Here is a 26,341-nt window from a genome sequence, read left to right on the forward strand (position 1 = left end):
CCCACCACCCCAGACACACACAAAGGAGGAGGGGAAACAACCAACCAGAAATCCCCATCTATCGCTGCACATTTGCCAATATGTGCAAATAAACGTCATTTTATGGAGACGGGCTTTGAAGCCGACAGTGGGGATGAAGATGCTAGCATCCGAGCGAGAAAATGTAATTTACTTTAGGGAATAAAAATCCATTGGCATTTTACTTGCGAGTAAGAGCGCCAGACGAATGTTCACTTGGAAATTAGTGCCACTGAATTTAATATGATGACTTGTTTCCGGGTAAACACGTTTAGGGTTTTCCCAATTCCAATTATATTTACAGTACTAAGGAGCAGCGGGGTGGGTGGGTTTACTTCTGAGTAAACATGCATAGAACCTAAGCTGCTGCTGCTTCTTTTTAAATGAGTTTTATTTTTAAAAGGAGTTCGCCCTAAGCAAAACAGAAGCAAGAACAGTCTGCAAGACTGCAGTTGGAGAAACCAGCCGGATTCCTGCTTTTAGTCTGACAGCACGTGTTTGGATGTGTGTGTGTAATTCGAAATAAATAGTTTTAATCCTGTTCATAGGTACCAGCATTCTTTTTTTTTTTTTGCAGATAGTCCCAATAAGAATCCCCCATGGCAAATTGGCACAACTGTCGATTCGATCGACAGACACACACACAGAGACAGACTCATCCAGCATTTCATCTCGCCGGGCGAGAGAGCAGAGTTTAGAAATCTCAACATCTCTCGGCGCTTTGAAGTCTAAGGCTGCTGCCTGTCACCCACTTTCCACGCACTTTACAGTGGTACCTCGGGTTACATACGCTTCAGGTTACAGACTCCGCTAACCCAGAAATAGTACCTCGGGTTAAGAACTTTGCTTCAGGGTGAGAACAGAAATCGCGCAGCAACAGCAGGAGGCCCCATTAGCTAAAGTGGTGCTTCAGGTTAAGAACAGTTTCAGGTTAAGAACGGAGCTCCGGAAAGAATTAAGTACTTAACTCGAGGTACCACTGTACTTGGGAACAAGTTCCATTGAACTCCCCAGTAGACTTCGATGTAAGAAACCCACCCCATCCATTCTGGCGTAAGCCTTCCGCGGGCCCAAGCCTCCTCCACCGGACAGAGGGGCGGCGGGTGCTGTGGCCCACGAAACCTTAGGCTACAGATTGCATTTGTTAGTCTCCACGGGGCTCCGGGGCTCTTCCTTGCCATTTGCTGCAAACACACACACAGACCCCCCCGACGCGACCCTCTCTCGATCCACTGGGAGCCCCTCTCCCTACAAAGACACAAATACCCAAGGAGGGGGGGGGGTCTTCCTAACCCTCCCTTAGCATTAGAGGAAGGGAAGACCACGTTCCTGAGGAGAAAGACATTTGAACGAAAGATGCCTTTTTTTTCTATAACAGGTTTCTACATTCAAAACATACACATCAAGAACGACAATGAAACAACCCCCCGGTCGCCCAAGAAAAACTCGTTTCCAACTGGCACGGATTTACCTTTTTATTGAACAACCAGAGTCCGCTCTTTTTGTTGTCATTTCCTCCCCCTTCCCGGTTGTCTAGCAAGAGTTGGCGGCCCAGCTTTTCTCCCCCCGCTCCTAGCGTGTCCATAATAAGCAGAAGATCTCCTGGTAGCCAGTCAGGTCTTCCTCGAGTCTCTCCCACCCCCGCCGCCGCCGCCGCCGCCCCCACGACTTCCTTTCCGTTTGGTTCCTGCGAGCCATTGAAAAGAATGCGGAGAGATACCTGTTTGGGAGGAGGCTATGGGATGGAGTGGGGGAGGGAGGGTGGGGGAGAAAGAGGAGAGGGAAAGAGTTTCATTGGATTCCTCCCTCTCTCCCTACCTCCCTCCCTCTCCCTGCTCTTTGCCACCCTTAAATCAAGGTGCGACGGGTGCCAAAGCGCGATGAAATGCAAAGAAAGCCAATTGCTGGCCCGAGGTGGGGGGAGATCTCTCCTCGGAGTCCTGCCTGCGACTCTGGAAGAGGCAGTAATTGCTGGAGACAGAGAGAGCTGGGGGGCTGGGCTGAGGTAGCCATGTATAAATAGTGTGATCTCCCCATTGAAAGGCATAAATAACAGCGGGAGGGATCTAAGCCCCGAGACAGCGCCCCGTCTCTGCTCTTCGACGTGGTCTTCCTCGCTGCTTGTCACGAGGAGGAGGATTTAAAACAAAACACGCGCACGCAACGCGCAACACCACCTTCAAGCAGCAGCAGCAGCAGCAGCCTGGACCGACGAGGCGGCCCCCTGGACCTCCTGAGTGCAGATCTCCACCCCACCAGCCCCACCACCGCGACCCACGCCCAGATCCAGCCGCTGCAGCTCGGAGGACCTCTTCACTGTGGATCGCGAGCGTGCGCTTCTTCTCTCCCCCTCCCCCTCCCCAGCCACCGGGTCGCCATGGAAGAACTTACCGCGTTTGTCTCCAAATCTTTCGACCAGAAAAGCAAGGAGAGCAGCAGCGGAGGAGGAGGTGGCGGCGGCGGAGGTGGTGGTGGAGGAGGAGGCGGCGGTGGCGGCAGCAGTGGCGGAGGAGGCACTGGCCACAAGAAGGAGACTATCACGTACCGGGAAGTTTTGGAGAGTGGGCTGGCGCGCTCGCGGGAGCTGGGCGCCTCGGAAGCCGGCAGTCTGCAGGAGCTGGCCGAGAGCGGCGCGCACTGCCCGGTGCACCTCTTCAAGGAGCACGGAGACGGAGACAAGGACAAGCTCAAGGACTTCAACCACGCCAGCAGGACCTCGGAAGGTAAGGAGGGCACTGGACCCACCAGGCGTGTGGAGGGGGGTCTGTCTCTCCACCTCCTCTCCCTGCCCCAGACACCAGCGCCGAAGGCCTCGAGGCTTTTTGGGTGGGGAGGAGCGGTTGGGCAGGGGGCGAACTAATAATAATAATAATAATAATAATAATAATAATAATAATAATAATAATAATAATAACAACAACAACAACAATACACCACTTGTCTAGCAACAGCAGGAACGGCCGCTGGGATCGTGAAGCACTTCTGGAGTGGAAAGTAGAAGGAAAAGGGAGCGGAGGGAGAGAAACACCCAAACTTTCCCCTTAGCTTTTCTGGGAACAATAGGAGTGCGGGGAGATGGGGGGGGGGCAGGCGGGGAGGAAAAAGAAAGAAGCAGGTTTCGCATCGACGACCCGATTCGATCGGAAGCCCGGGTATCCTTTGCCCGGTTGCCTGCTTGTGTTGCTGCCCGAAGGAGCTTGTTCTGGAACGAGCCTCCAACTTCGTGGCTTCAATTATGGCTTCTTTTTTGTTTCTTTTCTTCCATTAAAAAGAGGCGTAAGGGAAGCCAAGCTCAGGGTAAACTGGTCAGAGGCCTGCGGGGAGGATCGAAGCAGAAAAGAAGGAAGGAAAAGCGCATTTAGGATTTTGTACCGAGCCCGTGTCGATAGTTTCTCCGGGTGTCAGTTCCTTCCTTCCTTCCTTCCTTCCTTCCTTCCTTCCTTCCTTCCTTCCTTCCTTCCTTCCTGATGTGTAAGATAGAGTCCCTTCACCCCGGGCCACCAGGTCGATAGCCTATAGAAGGGAGCATTCTGAGGGTGAGGGAAAGTAAATTTTTAAGAAAGTTGATAAAACGTTTTTCGGCGATTTAAGACAGGTTTCCTCCAGGGCAGACACGATGGGATTAAATGCAGCAATCCCTTAGGTGTGAGAAGGGAAAATTTAAAATTAAAATTCAGCAGGGCTGCTCAGTTATGTTAATCTCCCTTCCTTAAAATATGTTTTACTCCGCCATTCGTTCTGCTCCTTCGCTTCGTAAAATAATAACAGTGTGTTGGATCGATAGTATTTAGGAGATTTGGGCCACTTGTACCATAAACAGAACAAAACGAAACGAAACAGCATTCTGTCCTTTATAGAAAAGCCCTATCACTCAAATCTGCTCGCTCCTTTAATATCAATTCTACATATTATTAATAATTCTTTTTATGTTCTATTAGATTCGTTATAAATGGAAGGAGAGCTTAGACGCAGGGCTAAATAAATGAGAATTTAATTTCTGTGAAGCTTTAATAATTCCAATTTCATATATATATTAGAAAGAGAGAGAGAGAGAGAGAAGGGCCTTTCAGAATACATTTTTTGAAATAGGAAGGCGTGAAATCCTTTGAGTTTCCTGAAATGCTGTCAGTTCTAATGCACGGTTACTGTTTTGGTAAACAATATACATATCTAATATTTTATATACATACCCGTTTATTGAAAACGTGCTTCATTCTCAGCAGCCACCTGAACACGCAACTCTGAAATGTCATAAAATATATTGTAATCTCTCTCTCTCACACACATCTCAAGTTTGTAATTGTTTTTCGGTTAAAAAAGAAAGTAATTCAAAAGGGTATCAACCTCAGGAAGAATCCATGGAGGAAGACTCGTTTCCAGCGGTACAACAAACATTACAAGCGAAAAATCATTACCATATTTGTGAATGGTTGGAACGCTGGAACGTGTCTCCATTAAAGGGAGTTGTAAGGGAGGCAACCCCTCGAATGTTCGTAGGGCGCAAAAAATGTAGCGATCCTGGGCCGGAAGTGAGTTTCAGCGGAATCAGGGCGAGAGACTAATAGACAGTGTGTGTTGAGAGATCTTGCTCCTAGTGTCAAAAATCCGTTAGTTTCACACCTGTGTTTGGTAGCTGTTGTGCAAAACAAAACCCTGTAGGTAACCATAACACTGTATTTAAATTAAAAATTTCCCCTCTTAATTCAAGGCTGCTTCGTCGTATTTTTAAAAAGCCACGACAGTAAAAACCTCTCTCGCTGAGGATACATTTATATATAGTTTTATGTTCAATTTGAGGGTTGCCTGGGGATACTTAGGCAATTCGGTGTGTCCCATCAGTTAAAATTATTCTGTAAACCAAATGTCCTGATTCTTAAACTTATTTTACTTGGAGGTATATAATACCTTTCGATGTCAGAAGATTTGCATATAAGAGGTAGTAGGCTGGAACACAACACTGCTTCCTTAAAGTCAAAGCAAAACAATAGAACAGGACAGCAGAAGTTTAACCGTGTCACTCCTGATCCCAACCCACTTTTCCTTGGGAGGCCAGTTAGGCTGGAACCGAGGGGATTTACTTCCAGGGAATGCGCTTGGAGACGGGCACGTCTATCTAAACCAGCTGTCCGACAGGCTGCAGTCCTCCGCGTTGCCGCTGAACTTGCCAGTAAATAAGTTCCACGGAGAGGAATGGTGCCCCTTTGGGCCCAGCAAGGCTTCCTTCCCTAAGGTGGGAAGGGGGTCCTTTGCATCTGGCTGGAGAGCGCTCACGTCGAGGTTATTGCCGTTAGTGTGACCTGAGCTCCCCAGGTAAAGGCGGCAAGAGGAAGTCCTTGCGCCAACCTCCGAATTTCCAATCCCTTTCAGAACAGGCGAGATGAAATCCTCTCTCCCCCGCCCTCTGCCCAGTCCCTCGTTACATCTTCACGCGCTCCTGTTCTTTGCGAACGTGACGTTTTGCTGCGGGAGTGACGTGTTGGCTCCTCAGAAGGCCAGCCGTGGCTGCGGGGCAGAGAGGGCGTCCAGGCCACGCTCTTTCTGCCACCCAGAGCGCACCGGGCCCAGGCTGCTGCTGCTGCTGCAGCAGAATCGCTATCTTTTCCTCTGGGTGATTCCTTTCTTACCGATTTCTATCCCGAGGGAGGACTCTTCCCCCAAACGGACCGAACTTGAGGCTTGGTGGCTTTTATCAATACTATATTGGAAAGGCGATGGGTTATAAGAATATCGTCTTGTGCCATTTGTTTTTGTTTTTTAAGCACAGCCCACAAAAGGCAGCATTTAACCTGCTTTGGCCAAAGGTCATCCCGATTATGTCGCCCGAATCATTTCTAATGGTTACCTGGTCACAGGAAAGCTGGGTTCATATCGTGTGTGTGTCGGTTCCCACATTCCTAAAGCCTCTCAGTTGGGGACTATGGATTCTAATATCCTTTGGATTTATTTTAAAGCGCGCGTAACGGAGCGAAACAAACATGACGTTTTTCTGGTGCTTTTCTTATTGCTCAGTAGCTATTAGGGGGGCTCCACCATGTCTTTAAAAAGCGTGTTTCCGATCCCCTTCCGCCATGTCTAGACTGCAAAATGAGGCCCCGATCCCCTCCCGGTGGAGGCGACTGGCCAGGAATAGTGGACACGTCTCAGAGCCTCATCTGAAAGTGGCCATTTCCTCTTTACACTTGTTTCGCGTAAAATCTTTGCTACTCTTGGCTTGCGTGGGGTATTTGGATCTTTAACTTTTCTCAGGAGGCTTGTCAGTTCAGAAAACCTAGGCCACACTTCCTAGCCGCGACAACATATTGCCACCGAGGTATGATCCGGCAGTCTTCAAAAATAAGATGATAAAGTTTGTATGCCTGGAGAGACGGGAGATGCCCCTTACAAGGGGCAGTTAGCAACCTTAGCTGGAGAATATGTGAGTCACACAAGGTCTCTCTAAGGACCATCACCTGTTCTGCGCCCAAATAAATAGAGAATTTTCTCGCTACAACAGGAGAAATGCAAGGAGAGAGAAAGATCTCCCCTGGCTGCGTAGCAGTCAATTACGCTTGTGATCAGAGGAAGCTCTCTGTGCGCTCCGAAATTTTACTAATGAATATTTCACTCAACCCCCCAAATGTGTCATCTGAGCATATGGGACGATGCCAACTTTTGCTTGCCTTTTGGGGGGGGGGGGGTGCTCACAGGGCGACCGTCCTTCGCCTTGGCTGGGGAAACTATGTGCCCAATTCTCCCGCCTCGAGGGCTTTAAGGAGGAAATTAAGGAGGCTTCTATGATGCGCAACTTTGTTGTATTCGTTTCCACTTCCCTATCCCCATCCCCCCCCCCGCAGGGATCTATGAGTGCAAAGACAAGCGGGAAGAGGTGAAATCCGAAGACGAGGACGGCCAGACCAAGCTGAAGCAGAGGAGGAGTCGAACCAATTTCACACTGGAGCAACTGAACGAGCTGGAGAGGCTCTTCGACGAGACGCACTATCCGGACGCCTTTATGAGGGAGGAGCTGAGCCAGAGGCTGGGGCTGTCGGAAGCCAGGGTTCAGGTAAGGCAGCCTTAGAAGAAGACCAGAGTCCTCCTCCTGCTGGCCTTGTTTCGGATCTCTGTCTACCGCATTGAAATCCCCTCCTTTTTGTCACGCGCAGCACCCAGACACGTGTGACGGAGGGAGGGGGCCAGCAGCCATGGGGGGAAATTCCAGCCACTGGCGCTGCTCTCGATTTCTCGCCCCTTTAGAATTTTCAGCAGACATGGAGCGTTCGAAACATCCCTGAGTGCCGCTCGCTAACCAATCAGAGGCCTGATTAGTAGCCCCAGCCAGGAACGAAAAACCTTTCCCTTTTCCCTTGAGGTTCTACTGCTCCTCTCTTATTTTTGTTTTTAACAGGGAGAGGGTGGGAGCAACTTCGGAGAACAATTGGTGTAGATCAAGCTAGGCTGGTTGGGTGCTCTGGGACTGGATTATCCAGAGCCCGGGAGTGGGGCGGCGGCGGTGGTGGTGGGGGGAGGGGAAACGTGCCTCTATTTGACTTGCATAACAAGGGTATGAATTCATAGTGCCCCATCTGCTCCGTTTGTCGACCCCCTGGAAAACAGAACGTCTCCCAATCCTCGAGGAGATGTTTGGGTTGTGGGGCCTGCCTGCTGGTCATGCGGCCAAGGCATATGCTCTATACAAGAACAGATTGTTGCCTTTAAAAATGCATTTTTTATTTTTTAAAAAGGCCTTTAGCCTTGCTCACTAAAGAGGGGGGGGGGGCTGGAAAAGAAGCAAACAAGAAAATAGATATAATTAAAAAAGGATGATGCAGGATGTGGCGATTGTCGCAGCATCGAACCCCCTCAAACAGAGGTTGTGCAAAAAGGAGGGAAGAAGGGGGTTGGACTAGATGATCCTTGAGGTCCCTTCCAACTCTTCAATTCTATGATTCCGTGGAAGAGAGCAGCCTGTAGCATGGCTTTGGGGTCAAAGGCATGTGGGGAAGACTGAGCTCCAGCTGAGCCTTTATTCTGGCTGAACTCCCACAGCACCAAAAAACTATTTTAATGAACCACGCTTCCAGTTCCCCCAGTGTTTTTCCTTGGAGGTGATGGTGAGAGTCACACTAGGAAAGGGGAATCTCAGTCTAAATGCTTTAAGTCAGGGGTGGCTCGCCAGATGTTGACCCCGCCAGATGTTGCTGGACCAAATTTCCCATAATCCCTGACCAGTTCCCAGGCTGGCTGGGACTTTGGGGGGTTAGAGCCCCACGACTCTAACAGAAGACAAAACAAAAAATTTTTTTCCCTTCCAGTAGCACCTTAAAGACCAACTAAGTTAGTTCTTGGTATGAGCTTTCGTGTGCATGCACACGGAAGCTCATACCAAGAACTAACTTAGTTGGTCTTTAAGGTGCTACTGGAAGGGAATTTTTTGTTTTGTTTTGACTATGGCAGACCAACACGGCTACCTATCTGTAACTCTAACAGAAGAGTTAGCCACCCCTACTTTTAGTATGAACGCCCCACTAATATTAGTGGGGTTGACTTCCACGTCCAGCGTTGAGCAGCATTTTTGTGCGCCTAGAACGCCTGCGTGTAATTCCTCTTTCCAGGGCAGGTCTGCCATTTAACTTTTAAAACGTTTCTTTGTAGGCTGTTTCCTCCTGAAACAGCTGGGAAAACTAGGCTCCTGAACAGTTCGGGTTTTAAATAAATACAACAATAAATGAAATATTCCCCAGGAACGGAATAGCGCTTACTGGTGTGCTCTTCTTGGAAAGGAGAGCTTACGAGGGGGAATACTGAGAGGGGGAGGGAGAGAGAAGTCGTGGCTCCCACCCCCCGCGCCGAAGATTGATCTAACCGCCCAAGATAAATGAATGAAAAGATTAAACTTTGGCTGAAGGGGACATCAACTTTTATGTCATCTTCTCAGCTCCTTCTAGGCGAGCCGGTATAATATCTTGCCAGAGCCTTGATGTAGCGTTTCTATAAAAATAAATTACTCGTAGTGTTTCTATAAAAATAAATTACTTGTAATTGAATTCCGCACTCTTTCTTTCAAGTAGTTTATTACCGGAGTAGCGCGGCACCTTAACAGGATATTCATAGTTACAGGAAAATTGGCGTTCCAAGTGCTTGCAGGTTTCATGAAATATTCCACCGTCTCACCTCCCCCTCCCCAGCAACTTTTTCTTCTCTCTCTCTCTCTCTCTCTCTCTCTCTCTCTCTCTCTCTCTCTCTCTGTCTCTCATATTTCTGAAGGGGGAAAACATCCTTCAGTCTCTCCCCACCCCTCAAAAATAGTCCAGAGAAAGCCGTTTTAGAGAGAACCCTTAATTAAAACATAATCAGGATTCGATCGGCTAAAAAGGACTCGGTCGGCATCTTATTAAAGGAGGAAGAGAAAAAGAAGGAGACCGAAGGGCGAAAGCAACAACAACCCAAAGATATTTTAATACTCTCCGAATTGCCTCCTAATCCCCGTCTGTAGCGCCTGTCCCTTGTTGTTAAAGGATCTAGTTTCAATTTAGTGTGGAAATGTGCTGTAAATAAATTGGAGCTCCTACGGTAGCTACTTCTTATTAACCTTTTATTTTTAGTGTTGTACCGGCAACTCATATCGCCCAGCTGTCAGGGTTATAATTGAAAGTTATGAGACCATAGTGAGGAGCAGGCAGTAATTCAATTACGAGCAAATATCTTCGGGTTTTTATGGCGCAAGGCTAAATTAAATGTCATTATTCACTGTCTCTAATGGAAATCAAAAGGAAATCAGATTAAAGCATTTGTGAAAGAAATCACTGAGTGATCCTTAATGAAGAAATAACTGTCTAAAACACTGTCCTGCGCTTTACTTAGCATATTCATGACTACTTGGAATTGATCGGGAATCACACCCGGGCTGATTTATGATGGCTGCGCGCGCGGGCTAATTCATCACTTTTATTCCTCATCACTTTCGCCTTTTTCCAAAGCAAAAAAAATAAAAAAAAAAAAAATAAAAAAAAATGGGAAGGGACGCGTTTCCTTGCCCAGCTGGGCACAGCGAGTCTTTTTAAGAAGTGCATTTCAGGCGCCACTGGTAGGAGCCGGCAGCGTTTAACGCGGATTAGTCCCCCACATCACACGCCTCTCGCACGCTGCTCCTGACCGGGTGGCTAAAGCTGGGTAAAAGGACATTTTTGCCACAGAATTTGCCACATATCTGCACCCGATGTGTGATTAAAAAATAAAAATAAAGTCTGCCTCCTTTAACAGGATAACAGACGACCAAACGACCCTTGGGGGTGGGGAAGGAACTCTCCCCGGAATTGGTATAAATTATATTATGACGAGTGGCGTAGAGATCGGAATTAGCACAGAGGCAGGTCATGGGAGTCATTCCAAAATCATTAATGCTGGATAAAGAGCTACACACACACACGCAGAGAGAGAGAGAGAGAGAGAGAGAGAGAGAGAGAGAGAGAAGAGGATATGGAATGAAGAATAAATAACATGAGGGGCATATTCATTTTTACTCATTGGTTAGTTATCTGTCAATACAGTACAGCCACCCTCTGTCCTCAGGATAGCTGAAGGTTTTCTGTTTACAACTTTTAAATGCACATTTCCTTCCCCGGCTTAATTAAGCAGGATTTATTATTATTATTATTATTATTATTATTATTATTATTATTATTATTATTTGACATATCATAAAAAGATCCCCATTCTCAAGGTTTATATGAATGGTAGGTGGTTATATTAAGAAACTAACATTTTCGTTTCAAGTGGGGCTTTCACAATGCTAACGGTCGGAACAAAACCTAGCTAGAACCCAAATATTTCGGCTGAATTTGACTAAAGCTGAAATTTCTCAGCACACCGGTGTTTCGCTGAAAGCAATGGCCCTTTCTCCCAAGGAAGGCGGAGAGATGGAGGAGGTTGATACTCCAAACGTTAGTCCGCTTGAAGTGGCCAAGTTTCCAGAGGTGTTCGAAAGAGTCTTAGAATTGTAAAATTGGAAGGGATCGCAAGGGTCATCTAGTCCAAGTCCCTGCAGTGCAGGAATCGTGTGCCCAACGTGGGGCTCGACTGCAGCACCCTGAGATTAAGAGTCTCACGACTGAGCTAAGAATGCCCACCTGGTGTTCCTAGGCAGTGGTCTCCCACACAAGCACTAACCAGGCCTGACCCTGCTTAGCTTCGGAGATCCCACGAGACTGGGCGTGTTGAGGGTCGTACGGCCGTCTATCTATTCCCAAAGGCTGTGCTGCGTGTTGCGCTCTTCACAGAACCAGGAAATCCAAGGGAGCCAGAGATCAGGACATTAAAAGGGAAAGGGGACATTTCCACTGGTAAAGAAAGCTCCCTTTCAAAAAGTTCAGGGATCGCTCAGAAATTGAGCAAACCCCCCCTCCCGTTCCCCCAGCTTTTAATTCGAGACATCACCTATTAGAGACCCGGATCAGGGAGGGGGAGGCGACGCCACTAGCGCACGTGTGAAGGCGGCCAATTCCTGTTGAAGATAACCATTCCACTACCCCTGGATAATTAATGTCTTTGGAAGCCTTTCTTTGCACTAATTACTCCGTTGTAAATGGCCATCATTAAGGCAATTGAAGAAAGCTCGGAGGCGAAATGTGATGTAGGAAGTGCAGTTAGTATTAATTAACCGTATGATCAACTTGGCAAGCTGAGGAACTTGGAGGGGGGGCGGGGCGAATGGGAGCGATGTTTGCTTAACTCCCAGATTTGATCTGTCTCAGCAGACAGAGGCTGACTGAAGTTTGATTTAGTAAGAGGAGGGGGGGTGGTGGAGACACTGAGCATTTGACGGTAGACGTAATCCTTTAAACATATTTGTAAAAAAACATCTTCTTCCCCTCTCATGGGAGAAGGCTCCCATGCTGTTTGGTACGCCAGAGAGATCTAAGGACACCCCCCGCCTCAATTTATAATACACGGGAATTTCCGGAATTAGGGGAGGATTACTAGGATGGCAATTTTTTTAAAAAAAGAAAAAGAATAAAATCTGACGGCAGAATTAGAAATAATTCCTCCCACCCAAGTTTGGAAAGTGTTTGATTGTCGCGTGGAAGTCAAGCCTATTTAAAAGTCAATCGTGGCTCTGAAAAAGGGATTTATGGTGGGATCCATAACCCAGTCAAAAGACAAATGGGAAGGGGTAATTGAAATCTGTTGGATTAACCCCCTTTGAATAATCCTTCTGGATGATTTGCGTGGAATTAATTGATTTCCCTATAAACGGAATTTGCATTCGAAGTTGACTTGACATTCAAGGGAGGGTTTGGGGGTCGTGGCTGTGCAGGGCGGTCCTGAGCATCGTTTACTCGAAAGTAAGCCCGGCGGAATTCAACGAAATGCTGTGCCTTGCCTGTAAGGAAACAGGTTCATGCCACAATATACTTTTTAATCTTCAAGGAAACTTTACTGGTTTCGCTACTTTTCTAGAATTGCTTTCTGTGAAGTTCTTCTAGGATCGCAACCTTAATCGCTGGCAGCCTCTTCTGTTGCATGGTTGCTCGGGAGTAAATCCCAAGTAAATGAGGAGTCCCTCCACTGAACCGTGATGGGACTTTCTTCCGAGCAATCAGTGTTTGGGTGTGGATCCATGGTTGGCCATTTTAGTGGGCAATTCCAAGGTCAGCATGGAAGCATGTGACAAAGCCCTAATAAACCCTGGCAAAAATTCGGGAATAAAAGGGTTTAGCTGAAACTCACCAAGTCCGCCCGCCCCGTTTTTCCTTAAAAAAGCGATGCCGCACGAGTCGACATAGGGGGAAACCCACTAAAACTGGTCCTTTATTTATATGCGTTCAAAATTAACCTCGAGGAAACGCCACTGCCTGGCACACAGGGGGAAAGGAAGCCACATTCAGGCAAATTGGAGGAACGCTGGACGCGAGAGAGCAAATTGTGTGTGTGGATGGATGTGAGATGGATGTGAATTGTAAATCGGCACTTAGTACTGGGCACTTTTTGGGTGTGTGTGTGTGTGGCGATCTGTCACATTTATGTCTCATTGTTTAGTGTGTGAGCCGATAACCTCTTCCCCACGGGGAAATCTCCCTTAGCTGCCTGCCAGCCGAAACCTATACTTGTTCTCTCAGCAGTAAACCCCATTGACTTCCATGGGGCATGCTCCAAGGTCGGTGTGGGCATTGGATTGCGGCTTGGCTCTCTGTTCCTGAACGCCGTCTGCCTGTTTTCCTGATTTCGAATAGGAGATGCCAAAAAGAGGCTCTTTTTGCTTCCCTTCCCCGGATTAAAAGCTAGGCAAACGGGCCGTCTTTGTTGCTGGACTAAACAGTTTCTTTCTTTGGATAGCCCCTGAGGCATTTTGTTCATCTGCTAGTTCGACATAATGATTTGCCCCCTTTTAATATTCCGCCTTTCCCGGTGAAAGGGAGCCCAAGGCGGCTGACAACATAAAAGCATTACAAACACACACACTTTTAGGGAGGAGAATAGTGCCCCTCCCATTTCAGGCCGTATTTGTTTGTTCTTCGGGAGTCCTCTCTATTTCTGGCCGGGTCCCTCAAGAGTGGCTGCTGTTCTAAATGTAAACCTTTAGATCGGAACGTATTCTTTGGTTTAAAGAAGTGCGCGCGCGGACCTGTATCATTCGCGTTATATTTATGGGATACTGAACTACACGCATAGCTCTTCAAATACATTGACTTTTTTGCGGTCTAAGCCTTGAATATATCCTTGCAAAATTCCTCCCCTACGGGGGGGGGGGCAGGAATCCAAATTGTCCCTCCTCCTGACTGATATCCGAAGTGCTATAAACTGAGCAGTTGTGCAAGCTTCTTTGTCGCGCCGAGGCGCTCAATTTGTGCCCGGGTTGTCGCACTTTAGCCTGTAGGTGAGGGCTCATATGCTTGACCGGTTCTCCATACAGTATTAAAAACTCTAGAAGAGCTTCATTTCCCCAGCACCAGCCTAGTGGTCTCTGGGAGCGGAACTTTGGGGATGTTTCATGGCTCTGTCTAGCGCCCCCACAGACCAATCCATGTATTGCCTCTTATACCTTCGAAGGGTTGCTGCCCTTGGGGCTCCGTTGCGCCACACTGGCAGCCCCTTCCTCTGAATCCCTTGAGATGGAGGAAGCAAAGTCTCCTTTTGACCAGGACTTTAAAAAAAAGGAAAAAGAGAGAGTACGCATGCGCGGGGAGGAAGCGGCTACACCCCCACATCAACTTCGCGGTGCTTTGCGAATTTGGATTCGCAACCTAAGGAGGGAGGTCGCTCCTGGCTTGACTGCTCCTCTTAAAAGCGCTTGTTTGCTTGACTTTGACATCAGCGATGCTTGGGAGGATCAAGATGCAAACTCTGCATTTTACAACAGGGGACGACTTTCTCCAAGCTGCGCATTGTTCCGTTGGTGGTTTTTTTTTTAAGCAGAAGTGCGAATGAGTCCCATTTCGATTCTTGTCCGATTCTCTGTTCGCACTCGGATCGCACCTGCTCTATTTGCACCTATAATTGTTGCAAGTGAAACTCGTCTCATCACTTGCAGCCCACATTTTCTGATCTGGTGGCTGCTTTATGCTTTGTAATAGTAATAAGAATAATACAGAAAGTCACTGTTCTCAGGTCATTAGTTCAGGTTTTTTTTAAAAAAATACAATGTGTGTGTATGGGTGTGTGTGCAACAACAAAAACCTCTAAGAGGTTTACACAGTCCCCCATTCTAGTGCACAACTGTGCCAACCCCTACCAGTGCAGACGTCAGGATTGCTTGTCATTCCAACAGCGGGAAAGGAAATGCTGCATTTATACCATTTTAGTGGTATAGCACAGGCTGTATAGGACGGGAGGGGGAACGCTTTCCTATTTTCTTATTTCGAAACAACTCAGGCTGCAATCCTATACACGCTTACCCGACAGGAAGCGCCATTGAAGCCAACGGGATTTACTTCTGACACATATAAGGATCACACTGTGAATCTCTTGAAACCAGCTTACCAATACCACGACCCTTGTCTTAAAAGGGCCTTTGACTAGTCCTGCTGTTTTGCGTGATGTATACTGTTACTTGTATGCCAAATAAACAAGCATTTCTCAGAGAGAAAGCCACCAGATGAGCAGAGCAGAGGAAAGAGAAGTTTCAGTAGCGTGCATAGCAAAACTGCCACTTTGATTCTGGAAGAAGAAGAAGGGGGTGGGGGGGAGGCGAAGTATAAGGTCTTCATCTTTCCTCTGCCTCTCTGAGACTGTGGAACACGGGCTGAGATAGCTTCTGTCATCTGACATTCGGACTCCATATTTTCGTGTGTTCTGAATATCCTCAAAAGCTTGTCCTTCTGTGGCTAGGTAGGAACTTACCTGTCTCTATAATAAGACGTATCAATCAAAATAAAACTCCTTTATTGTACGAGCAATCAAAATGACACAAAACAGGGAGCAAGCTTCCCAGCCCAACAGGACTGAATATTAAGCAAGGGCGTGTGTGGGTAAGGGGGGGGAATGTCTGTATTGGTCAAAAAAGTTCGTTTTTATAAGCACGGGTGGCTGCCAGACGCTTCAGAACTGATGGTGACAAACCTCTCCTCCCCTCATTTTCTTTGATCGCAGGTTTGGTTCCAGAACCGAAGAGCCAAATGCCGGAAACAGGAGAACCAGATGCATAAAGGTGAGTTCGAGCTGGAAAGTGCTTGGGTGGGCTGGGGGAGGGGAGGGGGTTGGCGAGCGCTATCCAGACCCCCGAGGTTCCTTCCTCACCAAGACACGTGTCTCCCCCCCCCTCCGCTTTGCAGGTGTGATCTTGGGGACGGCCAGCCACTTAGACGCCTGCCGAGTGGCCCCTTACGTCAACATGGGCGCCCTGAGGATGCCTTTCCAGCAGGTAGCTCGTTTTGATTCCTTTTGACCCGTTTCTCTCCCTGTACGTCCGAGGCGAATCGAGGTTCGGGAGGGGAGGGACTCTGTAGAAAAGGACACGCCTATTCCGCGCGGGCTGTCAGACCGAAGGGGGCGGGGCAGGAGGCGTGGTCGGAGCGCAGGTCCGTCAGGAAGCCACGCCCCTTGGTGTCGGGGCGTTTTTCAAGGCTGGGATGGGTCAGTGGCGAAGGAGTGCACTCTGCGCGCCCTCAGAGGCGCCCTTATCGACAAGCGCCCCCAGGTTTGGAACGAGGACTTCCTCACTGTGGCTTCCAAGTCTGGCTGCAATCCTGTTCACGCTCAATGTGGGAGTAAGCGCCATTGAAACCAGTAGGACTTATTTCTGAGTGAACACTGTGTAGGATAGTAATGTGGAGTGTTGCATCGTTTGGAAAAACAAAATTTCCAGCTACTTCTGCTCATCCACTTGGAAAGATGAGTAGTTGATTTGCCTCAGCTACTTTTAGTAGAAACCAAACACGTTAATCTCTGTACTGAACCACTTAAATTTCTGCCTTTCAAGTAGTCTTTAAAGGCACAACAGTTCTTACCTGTGGCGGGAAAGATATTGAATGCAGAGGGGAAGAAAATAAATCCAGGTAATTGTAGCTTCACTCCCCCAAATACCTAAATGTAGAATTCCATTATTTTTGTTCCTCTCTCCTAAGTAGTCATCCTAAAGCACACCTGCATTGCAGTCCTAGAAATGTTCACTCAGAAGTAAATTATGTTGCTTTTAATGGGGACATCATTCTTGGTAAGTGTATACAGGATCATAGCTTGAGCTGTATTTTGCTTAAGGGACAGGTGGATCCACACCATACATTTAAAACACATTCAACACACTTATTCCCCCTCCACACACCCCGAATCCTGGGAACTGTCGCTCATTCCTCACAGAGCTACACTTCCCGGCACCTGTAGCAAGCTACTTTTCACTGAGACTGGGGAAAGCCATGTGCTACAAATGCGTGGTGTGGATTCAACATTCCTGTGAAGTAGGTTAGGCTGAGAAACTGCTCTTTGTTCAAAGCTAATCTTTATCAAAGCAACAAAGAAAATACTGTAGCACAAGCATGTTTCAGGACTCACACAATGAAACCACCTCCCAAACTTGCATGGCCATGAAGAAGTCTGTTTCTCAGCCATCTTCTGATATGGGCAATAATAGAGACCTACCTTATTAGATTGATTTAAGTAATGAGTACTGAATGATGCATTCTCTGCCCTTAAATTCACTGTAAACCTGCTACTTGCAAGGGGATTTGAATGCAGGTCTTTAACCCTCCAGTCACTATGTCGCACTAGCACTGTATGGAATGCAAAAACCATGCTTTGCTCACTCTTTTTGCCCCATTAGTCTTCATAACTGGGAACTGAAAGTAGTCTCACACACAAGCCATAGGGAAAAGTCAGTAAGCAGCAGAGATGCCTCAGCTCACATCTATTTACAGCCTCCTATATAATTAAGCACCCCTGTGATTCTCGGGCTTCTGGAAAGGTCCCATTTATTTCAAACAGGGTTTCAGAAAAGTGGGGCCTAGGTACAGTAGTTGATTTCTTCTGCAGCAGCATTTATCTCTGGCAGAACTAAAGCAACGTCGCCCTTGGTGATTTCACATGCGAGGCTTAAATCAGGGTGGTCCAAGGAGAAGAAATCAACACACATTTGGTTTCTGTTTTGAATTAGATCCTGTGTTGTTAACACATTTAAGAAGGACACCAAGAGTTGTCAGCTTCTCACTCCCGAATGCTTGTGCCGTTTAACAGGGGCTTGTTCCGCAGCAAAGCAGCAGTGGTGGTAACTGTTTCTCTCCATGTTGTGAAGCGCTTCATCTTCTAATTTGCTGTAGATCAAGCTGCCGCTAAAAAGGCACACGTAGAAGAGCTGGGTGGAAATTTGCCGATCCTCTTAACAAAGGGAACTTGGGCTGCGGGGTTGTGGTGGTCATGTGTGAAAATTTCTCTTTAAGAGGTTGTAACTTCGCATTAAGGCATGCGGGTGGCACTGTGGGTTAAACCACAGAGCCTAGGGCTTGCCGATCAGAAGGTTGGCGGTTCAAATCCCCGCGACGGGGTGAGCTCCCGTTGTTCGGTCCCTGCTTCTGCCAACCAAGCAATTCAAAAGCACGTCAAAGTGCAAGTAGATAAATAGGTACCGCTCCGGCGGGAAGGTAAACGGCATTTCTGTGCCCTGCTCTGGTTCGCCAGAAGTGGCTTAGTCATGCTGGCCACATGACCCGCAAGCTGTACGCCGGCTCCCTCGGCCAATAAAGCAAGATGAGCGCTGCAACCCCAGAATCGGTCATGACTGGACACTAATGGTCAGGGGTCCCTTTACCTTTACTTTTAACCTCACATTGCCTCAAAGCTACTCGCGTGGACTTTATCTTTTTTGAAAGCCACCCAGAAATGCTGCCATTCAGACCAGTCTATTTTGAATGTCTCCAATGCAAATGATAAGGGGAAAAAAGTAACAACCCAAAAACACTTACTTAGCGAGGCAGGATGTGAGGGGTAGGCAGGCAGGAGGGTCCTTGTTTCAGTCCCCCCCCCCCACGTGTCAGTGGGGCTTGGGTACTTCTCAGGATGGAAATGTGTCAGAAACAACCTGTGTCAAAGAAAACTGGTCGATTCCCTGCAAAAGCACCCTAGCCACTGAGACACAGAGAAATAGAACTTGTTCCACTTTCTTTCCTTAAAAAACACAGGCAGGAGGAAGAAAATATTGGGGAGATGATTCTTTACCTTTCTTTGCCTCTCAATGGCTGCCCGAATATGTGAAACCTTTGCTACTTTGTCAATTTCACCTTCATTAGCTTGAGGGTGAAACTGACTAGAAAAACAGCTCCATTTATTTTCGAAGTTAGACGTGTTAAGGGGAGCTGTGGCCTGAATAAGATGGCCATAGTTTTTGATGGAATTCTCCCACCCAAGGACAAGGGAGGAAGAGGAGAAAATAAGCAAGCCTGCAGACAAGGCCACATGGCAGGAGGCTTGCGGATGAGTAGCCAGCTCAGGAAGATCTGAGGCCCTTCTCTTGACTTTTCTCTTCCCTCTCTTAAGTGTATCTCACCCTTTTACATACAGAGATGTACAGGCAGTATTCTGTCCAGGCACTAAATGCCTCCACACTTCCGGGCAGTGAAAGTGGGAAGGCGTGGAGACTATTGACAAGCACTTGGTTCTTCTTGCTCAGTTTTATTCAAATGTTTGAATAGCCACCTACTCTCTCATACCGGTTGTCAAAGAGATTGAATTTAATCACACACACGTACAACAAATCTTTTCCACCTAAACCCTCTCAGGCTTTAATAAGTGTCTAGTCCCCAGTCCCTTATGTTTCAGATGGCCACAAATAAATATGCTTTAAGATAGCCATAAGTGTCCCTGAACCGTTGTTAAGTATTCTTAGAAAGTGGTCAAATAATAAAGAGATGAAGCGGATGTGATTCTGTTCACAGACTGATCCTGTATCCCTGGCATGCCTTACATGTGGTGTAATGGTTAGAGGGTTGGAGTAGGACTTGGGAGATCAGCGTTCGAATCCCCACTCAGCTATGTAGCTCCCTGGGTGACTCACCACCTTTTAGCCTCACCCTTCCTCACAGGTTGTTGGGAGAATGAAATGGGCAGGAGGAGAACACTACCTTGAGATCCTTGGATGATAAAGGTAGTATATAAATGTAAATAATGATAATGAGAATAGAATTGGATCAGGCTAGCAACAGAGCCAAATTTCCCCATTCCACCCCGCCCTATACTTAAAAAAAAATTCAACAGCTTCAAAGCTAAAAAGCTATACTAAGGAAAAATTATTTATAGCCATCTTAAAACAAATCTTACAAGGGGACTTATAAACCTTATAAACAAAGACCAGAGAAGTTATCTGGCACCTTGGGGCTATAACTCTGCATCAGATCTGGCAGCACGTGTTTCTGTTGAAAGTCCAGTAGTGTTTAGGACCAGTTCAAACTCACTTTTGCAGCTATTTAATTACACCGTCGCCTTTTTAACGTTATTATTGTTATTACTATTCAAAAGTCCTTTATTTGCTGGACGTGTGCCACAAGGACTTTAGCAGTAACTGCAGTAACTGCAAATGTGTGTGGCTGCACTTTCTCTCCTGCATACACTTGTGGGTATGGCTCTCCTTTTTTAGTTCCTTGGAGAAGGAAAAAATGTCTGTGTGACCTCCCAGGAAGCATTAATTTTGCTTCATAAAAAACACCATGGGGTAGGGCCTTACATTATAATATCAGGCCACAAGTGAGGATCTGAAACAAAATGTGCAGGTTTTACCAGAGTCTGTGGCTAAGGGGGTTGAAATATTAGAGTTAGCAGAAAAGATAGGTTCCCCTGCCATAACACAGGTCTTACTTCATGCCCACTTTTTATTTTTTAAAAAACACCAGTCTGCATGCAAGCCAATGGAACACAAGGCTTTTCTTGCAAACGAGTGCTTGGTGTGGCCTGGGAGAAGGTTTGAGAAGGCCATTCATATAGTTCTACATCTGGCCTGATCTATAAAAGTGGCCTACATTGCAGGGCTGCTGTAAGTTGCTCTTCCTTAGCACAGCCCTCCAATCTGCAACTGGGAAAAAAAAGTGAACTACATTGCAGGTTTGCTCTATCCTGCTGTCTCAGTTCTACCTGCAGTGTGGGGATATATATAAAAAAGCAATGCAGGGTTCTGCAGACTCAGCTTCTGCTGATCTCCAATGTGCAATAGGGGTCTAATACCGCTGAACAACACTGTGGGGTTGCTGCAAAGTGCCCAGAGCCTGATATGCAGTATTCAGGGTGCCCTAAGCTGTGGGTTAAACCACAGAGCCTAGGATTGCTGATCAGAAGCTCGGTGGTTCAAATCCCCATGACGGGCTGAGCTTCCGTTGCTCGGTCCCTGCTCCTGCCAACCTAGCAGTTCGAAAGAACGTCAAAGTGCAAGTAGATAAATAGGTACCGTTCCGGTGGGAAGGTAAACAGCGTTTCCATGCACTGCTCTGGTTCGCCAGAAGCGGCTTAGTCATGCTGGCCACATGACCCGGAAGCTGTACGCCAGCTCCCTTGGCCAGTAAAGCGAGATGAGCGCCGCAACCCCAGAGTCGTTTGCGACTGGACCTAATGGTCAGGGGTCCCTTTACCTTTTTTACACTGCCATTAAGCCGTTCTCTCCCAGCCAAGGGGAAGCTTGAATAGGTATCGCTATGTAGAGGAACCATGTTACAGAAAAGGAAAGAGTTTGTGTGTCTGGAAGATCCAGAAAAGGGGAACTCTGCAGTTCTAAGTTAATGGCAGTAAAATAATGAGTGGAATGTGGCAATTCAACAAGTTAAGGAACATTGGTAAAGGATTGATCACCATGTACAAAGTGTGGCACTGTTCAACAGTAGATTAAAATGCTGAGACATAAGAAGAAAGTGCTCATGGTTATTTGGGTCTGGACCTTAAGTGGTTTCTGATATGATATGCTGACAACAGAGTGAGAACATCTCTCTGTTGTTGCAGATGACAGTGGTTAGAAGCAAAAACAACACTGTGATATCCTGTCGACCTTATTGTGGTATTAGCTTACAGACCTTTTAACCACCTAGCCCAGTTTACCAGGAACCCACATCTGCCTGTTACGGAAGGCCATTCTATTCCTACAGGCTGCAGACCTATCCTGGTGTATGTCCCGTTGAAAACCCGGCCTATTTACAGATGCACAAAATGACACTCATTTGTTTACCCTCCTGGAAGCTCCTTTACTCATTGTCCCTTTTGCTTCTGTGTCCTTTTTCTGCTCCCTCAGGTCCAAGCTCAGCTGCAGCTGGAAGGCGTCACCCATGCCCACCCTCACCTCCACCCTCACCTGGCTGCACATGCCCCTTATCTGATGTTTCCCCCGCCCCCTTTTGGACTTCCCATTGCCTCCTTGGCAGATTCCGCCTCTGCGGCCGCAGTAGTAGCAGCGGCCGCGAAGAGCAACAGCAAGAATTCCAGCATCGCTGACTTGAGGCTCAAGGCTCGGAAGCACGCCGAGGCCCTGGGGCTCTGACATTTCCTCCCCAGAAGCCATTTTGTTGCCAGGGATGGACAATAGTTTATTTCCTCTATCCAGTCTCCGAGCTTGGCTGCGATAAGGACAACTGGTACCTTTTTAAAGGCCCACAAGTACTTGTAGACAGGCTCAGCGCTGGCCTGTTCCTTCTTTCCTCTCTTTCTCATCCTCTCCTTTTATTTTGTTCCAAGACTTCAGCAACTTGTTCAGTTGATCTGAGGACTGAAGGACCTACTGGCCTATTTTCTGTTTTAAATTTTTATTTCAAAAAGCACTTAGTGCTAATGATTGCAGTTAAACTGTTCTTCAGCCACCAGATGCATAAATACTAAGTTTGAAATCAGTCTGGATCTCAGTTATAAGTGTCAGTTTTGGGGGAAAAAATTGAGGAAACTTTGGAGGAAAGTAGATTTTTGGGGGGGCGGGGAACAGAACCCTCCAATCACGTGGCATCTATGAATCTTGGGACAAATGGAAGTGGACCCTGGCCAAACTGAAGATGATCATGTCAGCCCAACACCATTTGCTGCTGCCAGTTTTGCTACGTCGTGCATGTGCCTAACTTTAAACAACATTTGAAAATCTCCAAGTATACTGAAACAGAAAAAAAGGGAAAAAGCTTAACAACATCGTGGGGCTGGTCTCCATTAAGATGACATTTCTTCTTTGTTGCCAATGGTATTATTTCAATCTCATGAATCTCTTCCATCGCTATGGAGCTGCTGCTGCTGCAGAACTGGTTTGAATTTAAACGTGGAATTTCAGATCTGAGACAAGGCAGTGTTTTCTAAACAAAGCAGCAATAACACAATGGGGTGTCCAAATGACTACATCCTTCACAAGGAACAACAAGAACAACAACAACTGAGTGTGCGTGTGAGAAAGAGAGACACCCAAATTAGTTGGTGATCCAAATGACTGGAACAATGATGAACACATCTGTTTTACTGAGAACCACCTGAACATGCTGAAATGCTTGTACTATGTGAACAGGTTTACTTCACCGTTTTTATTTCCAGATGTCTGGATCTCTGCGGAAGGCCTGCTTGGTTTACAGGATCTAGAGGGGTTGATTCATCTGTCAAAGATGGACACAGTTTTTTTTAAAAAAGCATAATACTGATGCAGCGTTAATTTTAGTGAAATGCAATTAAGTGCAGTAAAGTGCAATACTGTAAATATTATAGATTAAAGGGGGGGGGGCGGGGAAATAGCCGCGCATTCTTTTTCTGTTAAAAACCAACTCTGCAGGAACTGTAACCTGGTCCTTTGTGTTCAGACCTGGGAATTGCCATTTGTTGCCAAAATGATAAAGTCTGGGCCTTCTACAGATTGGGAAAGAAATATGAATTGCATATATAAAAGAGAACCGCCATGATTATGAATCCAGTTCATGTGCCATATTTCTGGGAACTAAGCTCAAATGCCTGTATTAATTATTATAACTATAATTTTATTTTTATTTGGCAATTGTTTTAAAGTAAGGAAACAACAACCAAGTCAATGTCATGTAGAGGTGGACAAGTTCAGTGGGGTTTTTTGGGGGGTGGGGTGGGGAAATTGAAGCCAATTTTATACACCAAATGCAAGCTCATTGGAGCTTATCAGCTAGTATGAGCTGCTACTACGACTCATAGAAATTGAGGAGAACTCCTTGAAATTATATTACCAAAGTGTCTAAGTTTATTATACCCACATTGCTCACTTACATGTAAATTCCTTTCAACCAATTTATTAACTGGTGCTTCTTCTGGAAACAAATACTGCTCTTGTCTACTTCTAAATCTGTTTTTGCATATGATATCCAAGTCTCATTGATGGAATCTTTGCATCTCAACAGCATAAAATCATTAAGTCTGTTCCATTGACCTTCCAGTGTATTTCTTTTTTGAAGCAACCCATTAATTGTTTGGGAGGTTTTTGTTGATATCCTCCCCCACCCCAGCAAAGTGTCCATAGGACAGAATGTATTGTATTTCTTAAAAAGTCAATATTTTCATCTCTATCTCTCTCTCCCTCTCCCTCGCTCTCTCTTTTCTAACCAGCGTGCAATCTTGTTGTCAGGATGGTTCTCTTTTCTCAGTTTATTTATTCTTCGCAAAACAATTATATTTTGGACAAGTTTTCAAAGTTGAAACATTTTGCCCGACTTTCCTACCTCTTTGTGAAAGCCCCAGTACCTCTTTCTGTCAAGGGTATGGTGGAAACCTGAAATTAAAAATAGCTGCGGCAGCCCTGCACACCAATGTATGCATAACTATCAATCACATCAGGCATAGGTAAACTCGGGCCTTTGGCTGTTTTGGGACTGCAACTCCCATCATCCCAGACCACTGGTCCTGTTAGCTAGGGATGATGGAAGTTGTAGTCCCAAAACACCTGGAGGAGTGAGTTTGCCTATGCTTGAATCACATGGAAGGAAGTGTGTTTATGTCAACACACTACAATCTGAACACTAGTTTTATAGAGGCTAACCTACAACTGTGAATTGTACTCTTGTAAAGCTTTAGTGAAAGCTCTCTGACATCTTGAGTTCCCTGAAAAAACTACAATTCCCAGGGTGCCTTGGAGAAGAGTGATAATGGTTAAACTGGATTTATGTTGGTAGTGTGGATCTGGCCTCAAATGCGGGTAGCTCTATGCTACAGCCAAAGGGTGCAATCTGTGAGGGATGTGCTGTGTGGAAATCCCACAGAATGAAACCAATAGGAGGGAGGAACAATTGTGCTGTGTGCTCCTGAGCTAGCGAAAAACCAGCTAGAAAGTGGTTTATGAAGCTGTAAAGGTAAAGGGACCATTAGGTCCAGTCGTGACCTACTCTGGGGTTGTGGCGCTCATCTCGCTTTATTGGCCAAGGGAGCCGGCATACAGCTTCTGGGTCATGTGGCCAGCATGACTAAGCCGCTTCTGGCGAACCAGAACAGTGCATGGAAACGCTGTTTACCTTCCCGCCGGAGCGGTACTATGTATCTACTTGCACTTTGACGTGCTTTCAAACTGCTAGGTGGGCAGGAGCAGTGACCGAGCAACGGGAGCTAGCTCCGTCGTGGGAATTCGAATCGCCGACCTTCTGATCAGCAAGCCCTAAGCTCTGTGGTTTAACCCACAGCGCCACCCGTGTCCCTCTACGAAGCAGTAGGTAACACCAAGTAGAGAATTTAAACATAATACTAATAACAGATCATCAAGATCAAATATTTTAGCCTTCCCCAAACTGATGATCTCCAGCTGTTTTGGAATACAACTCCCATTAACCCCACCCATTGCTAATGCAGTATAACAAAAACTGCAAATCTTCCTCCTGTTTCTCATACAATTCCTGCACTTTGAATAAATAGATGGGAGAAGAGAACTGTTTGGGTCTAATTAACTAATATGTAGCCAGCACATTCCATTTTTAATTCACCATAAAGATGTACCAATGTGTGGTAGTGCCCAGTTTTGCTGGAAATTCACAATCGTCTGAGCTACTATGACTTGTCTCATGTGCAAAGTTGGATATGACGGATCTGTTTTGCTTGACTTGAAATCTGACCCCCCCCCTCAACAAGACTAAATAAAGTCTATGTGATACAATGCTTATTTAAAACATACACTATCTATGACAGGGATACTTGTTTTCAGAAGGAGGCACCCATCTCTTACACCCTGAGCATGCCTTTTTCAGTAGAAATGCATTTGACCTTGATTTTATGTTTCATGGCCAGGAATGGGGAATTTGGGGGCCTCTGGATATTTCTGGACTACAGCTCCTTCCTTCCATCCCAGACCTGATCAAAGACGATGCTGTTTGGAATTTGGAATCCAACAGCATCTGGAGGGCAACAGGTTCCCCACCCTGCCATGGACTAACAGGGTGTTCAGATGGCCATATTTAATGGGACTCATTTGGCCTTTGAAAATGGGGCTCAGTGGGGAGATTTTTCAAAGCACAGAAGGCCCTAACGAAATTGGCGGGAGTAGCGTTGCCCTGCCATTTTGTGCCTTTGAAATCTCTTAACAGCAGGGTTTCCCAAACTTGGGTCTCTAGCTGTTTTTGGACTACAATTCACACCATCCCTAGCTAGCAGGACCCATGGTCAGGGATGATGGGAAATGTAATCCAACAACAGATGGACACCCAAGTTTGGGAAACCTGCTTTATAAATACGCCTGCATTTTAACAGGTGAAGTTTATTGTTGCCCTTGTTCCTAGTAGCTGCATCTCCTGATGCATCAATGAACTTACTATAACACAGTTTCTTTTCTATTTGGTAAACCTTATATTCTCTTACACTTGGGGATTTGTACTGTGACACACCCACCCACCCACCACAAACACACCCACACCCACCCACCCACCCCTGTGCCAGATCATCTGTTTTGTGCAGTTTAACATTCCTGTACACTTTCTTTGTATTGAACATGGCT

At 46.5% G+C, this 26,341-nt stretch overlaps 1 protein-coding gene across 2 annotated transcripts; it reads left to right on the forward strand.

The window, feature by feature from the left end:
• The first annotated feature begins 1,838 nt into the window (after positions 1-1,838).
• On the forward strand, positions 1,839-23,792 carry SHOX (SHOX homeobox). 2 transcript variants are annotated; one of them, XM_083734564.1, is made up of 5 exons: positions 1,839-2,741; positions 6,852-7,060; positions 15,583-15,640; positions 15,765-15,856; positions 21,683-23,792. In XM_083734564.1, exons 1-5 carry the CDS (start codon positions 2,396-2,398, stop codon positions 21,926-21,928), a joined length of 951 nt encoding a protein of 316 aa, XP_083590690.1. In that variant the 5' UTR covers positions 1,839-2,395; the 3' UTR covers positions 21,929-23,792. The 2 variants fall into 2 exon arrangements, with proteins under 2 accessions (XP_083590690.1, XP_083590691.1); XM_083734565.1 differs by having other exon boundaries at positions 15,765-15,853.
• The last annotated feature ends 2,549 nt before the right edge of the window (positions 23,793-26,341 follow it).

The sequence above is a fragment of the Podarcis gaigeae genome, assembly GCF_964106915.1.
Source record: "Podarcis gaigeae genome assembly, chromosome: 4".
NCBI classification, from domain to species: Eukaryota; Metazoa; Chordata; class Lepidosauria; order Squamata; family Lacertidae; genus Podarcis; species Podarcis gaigeae.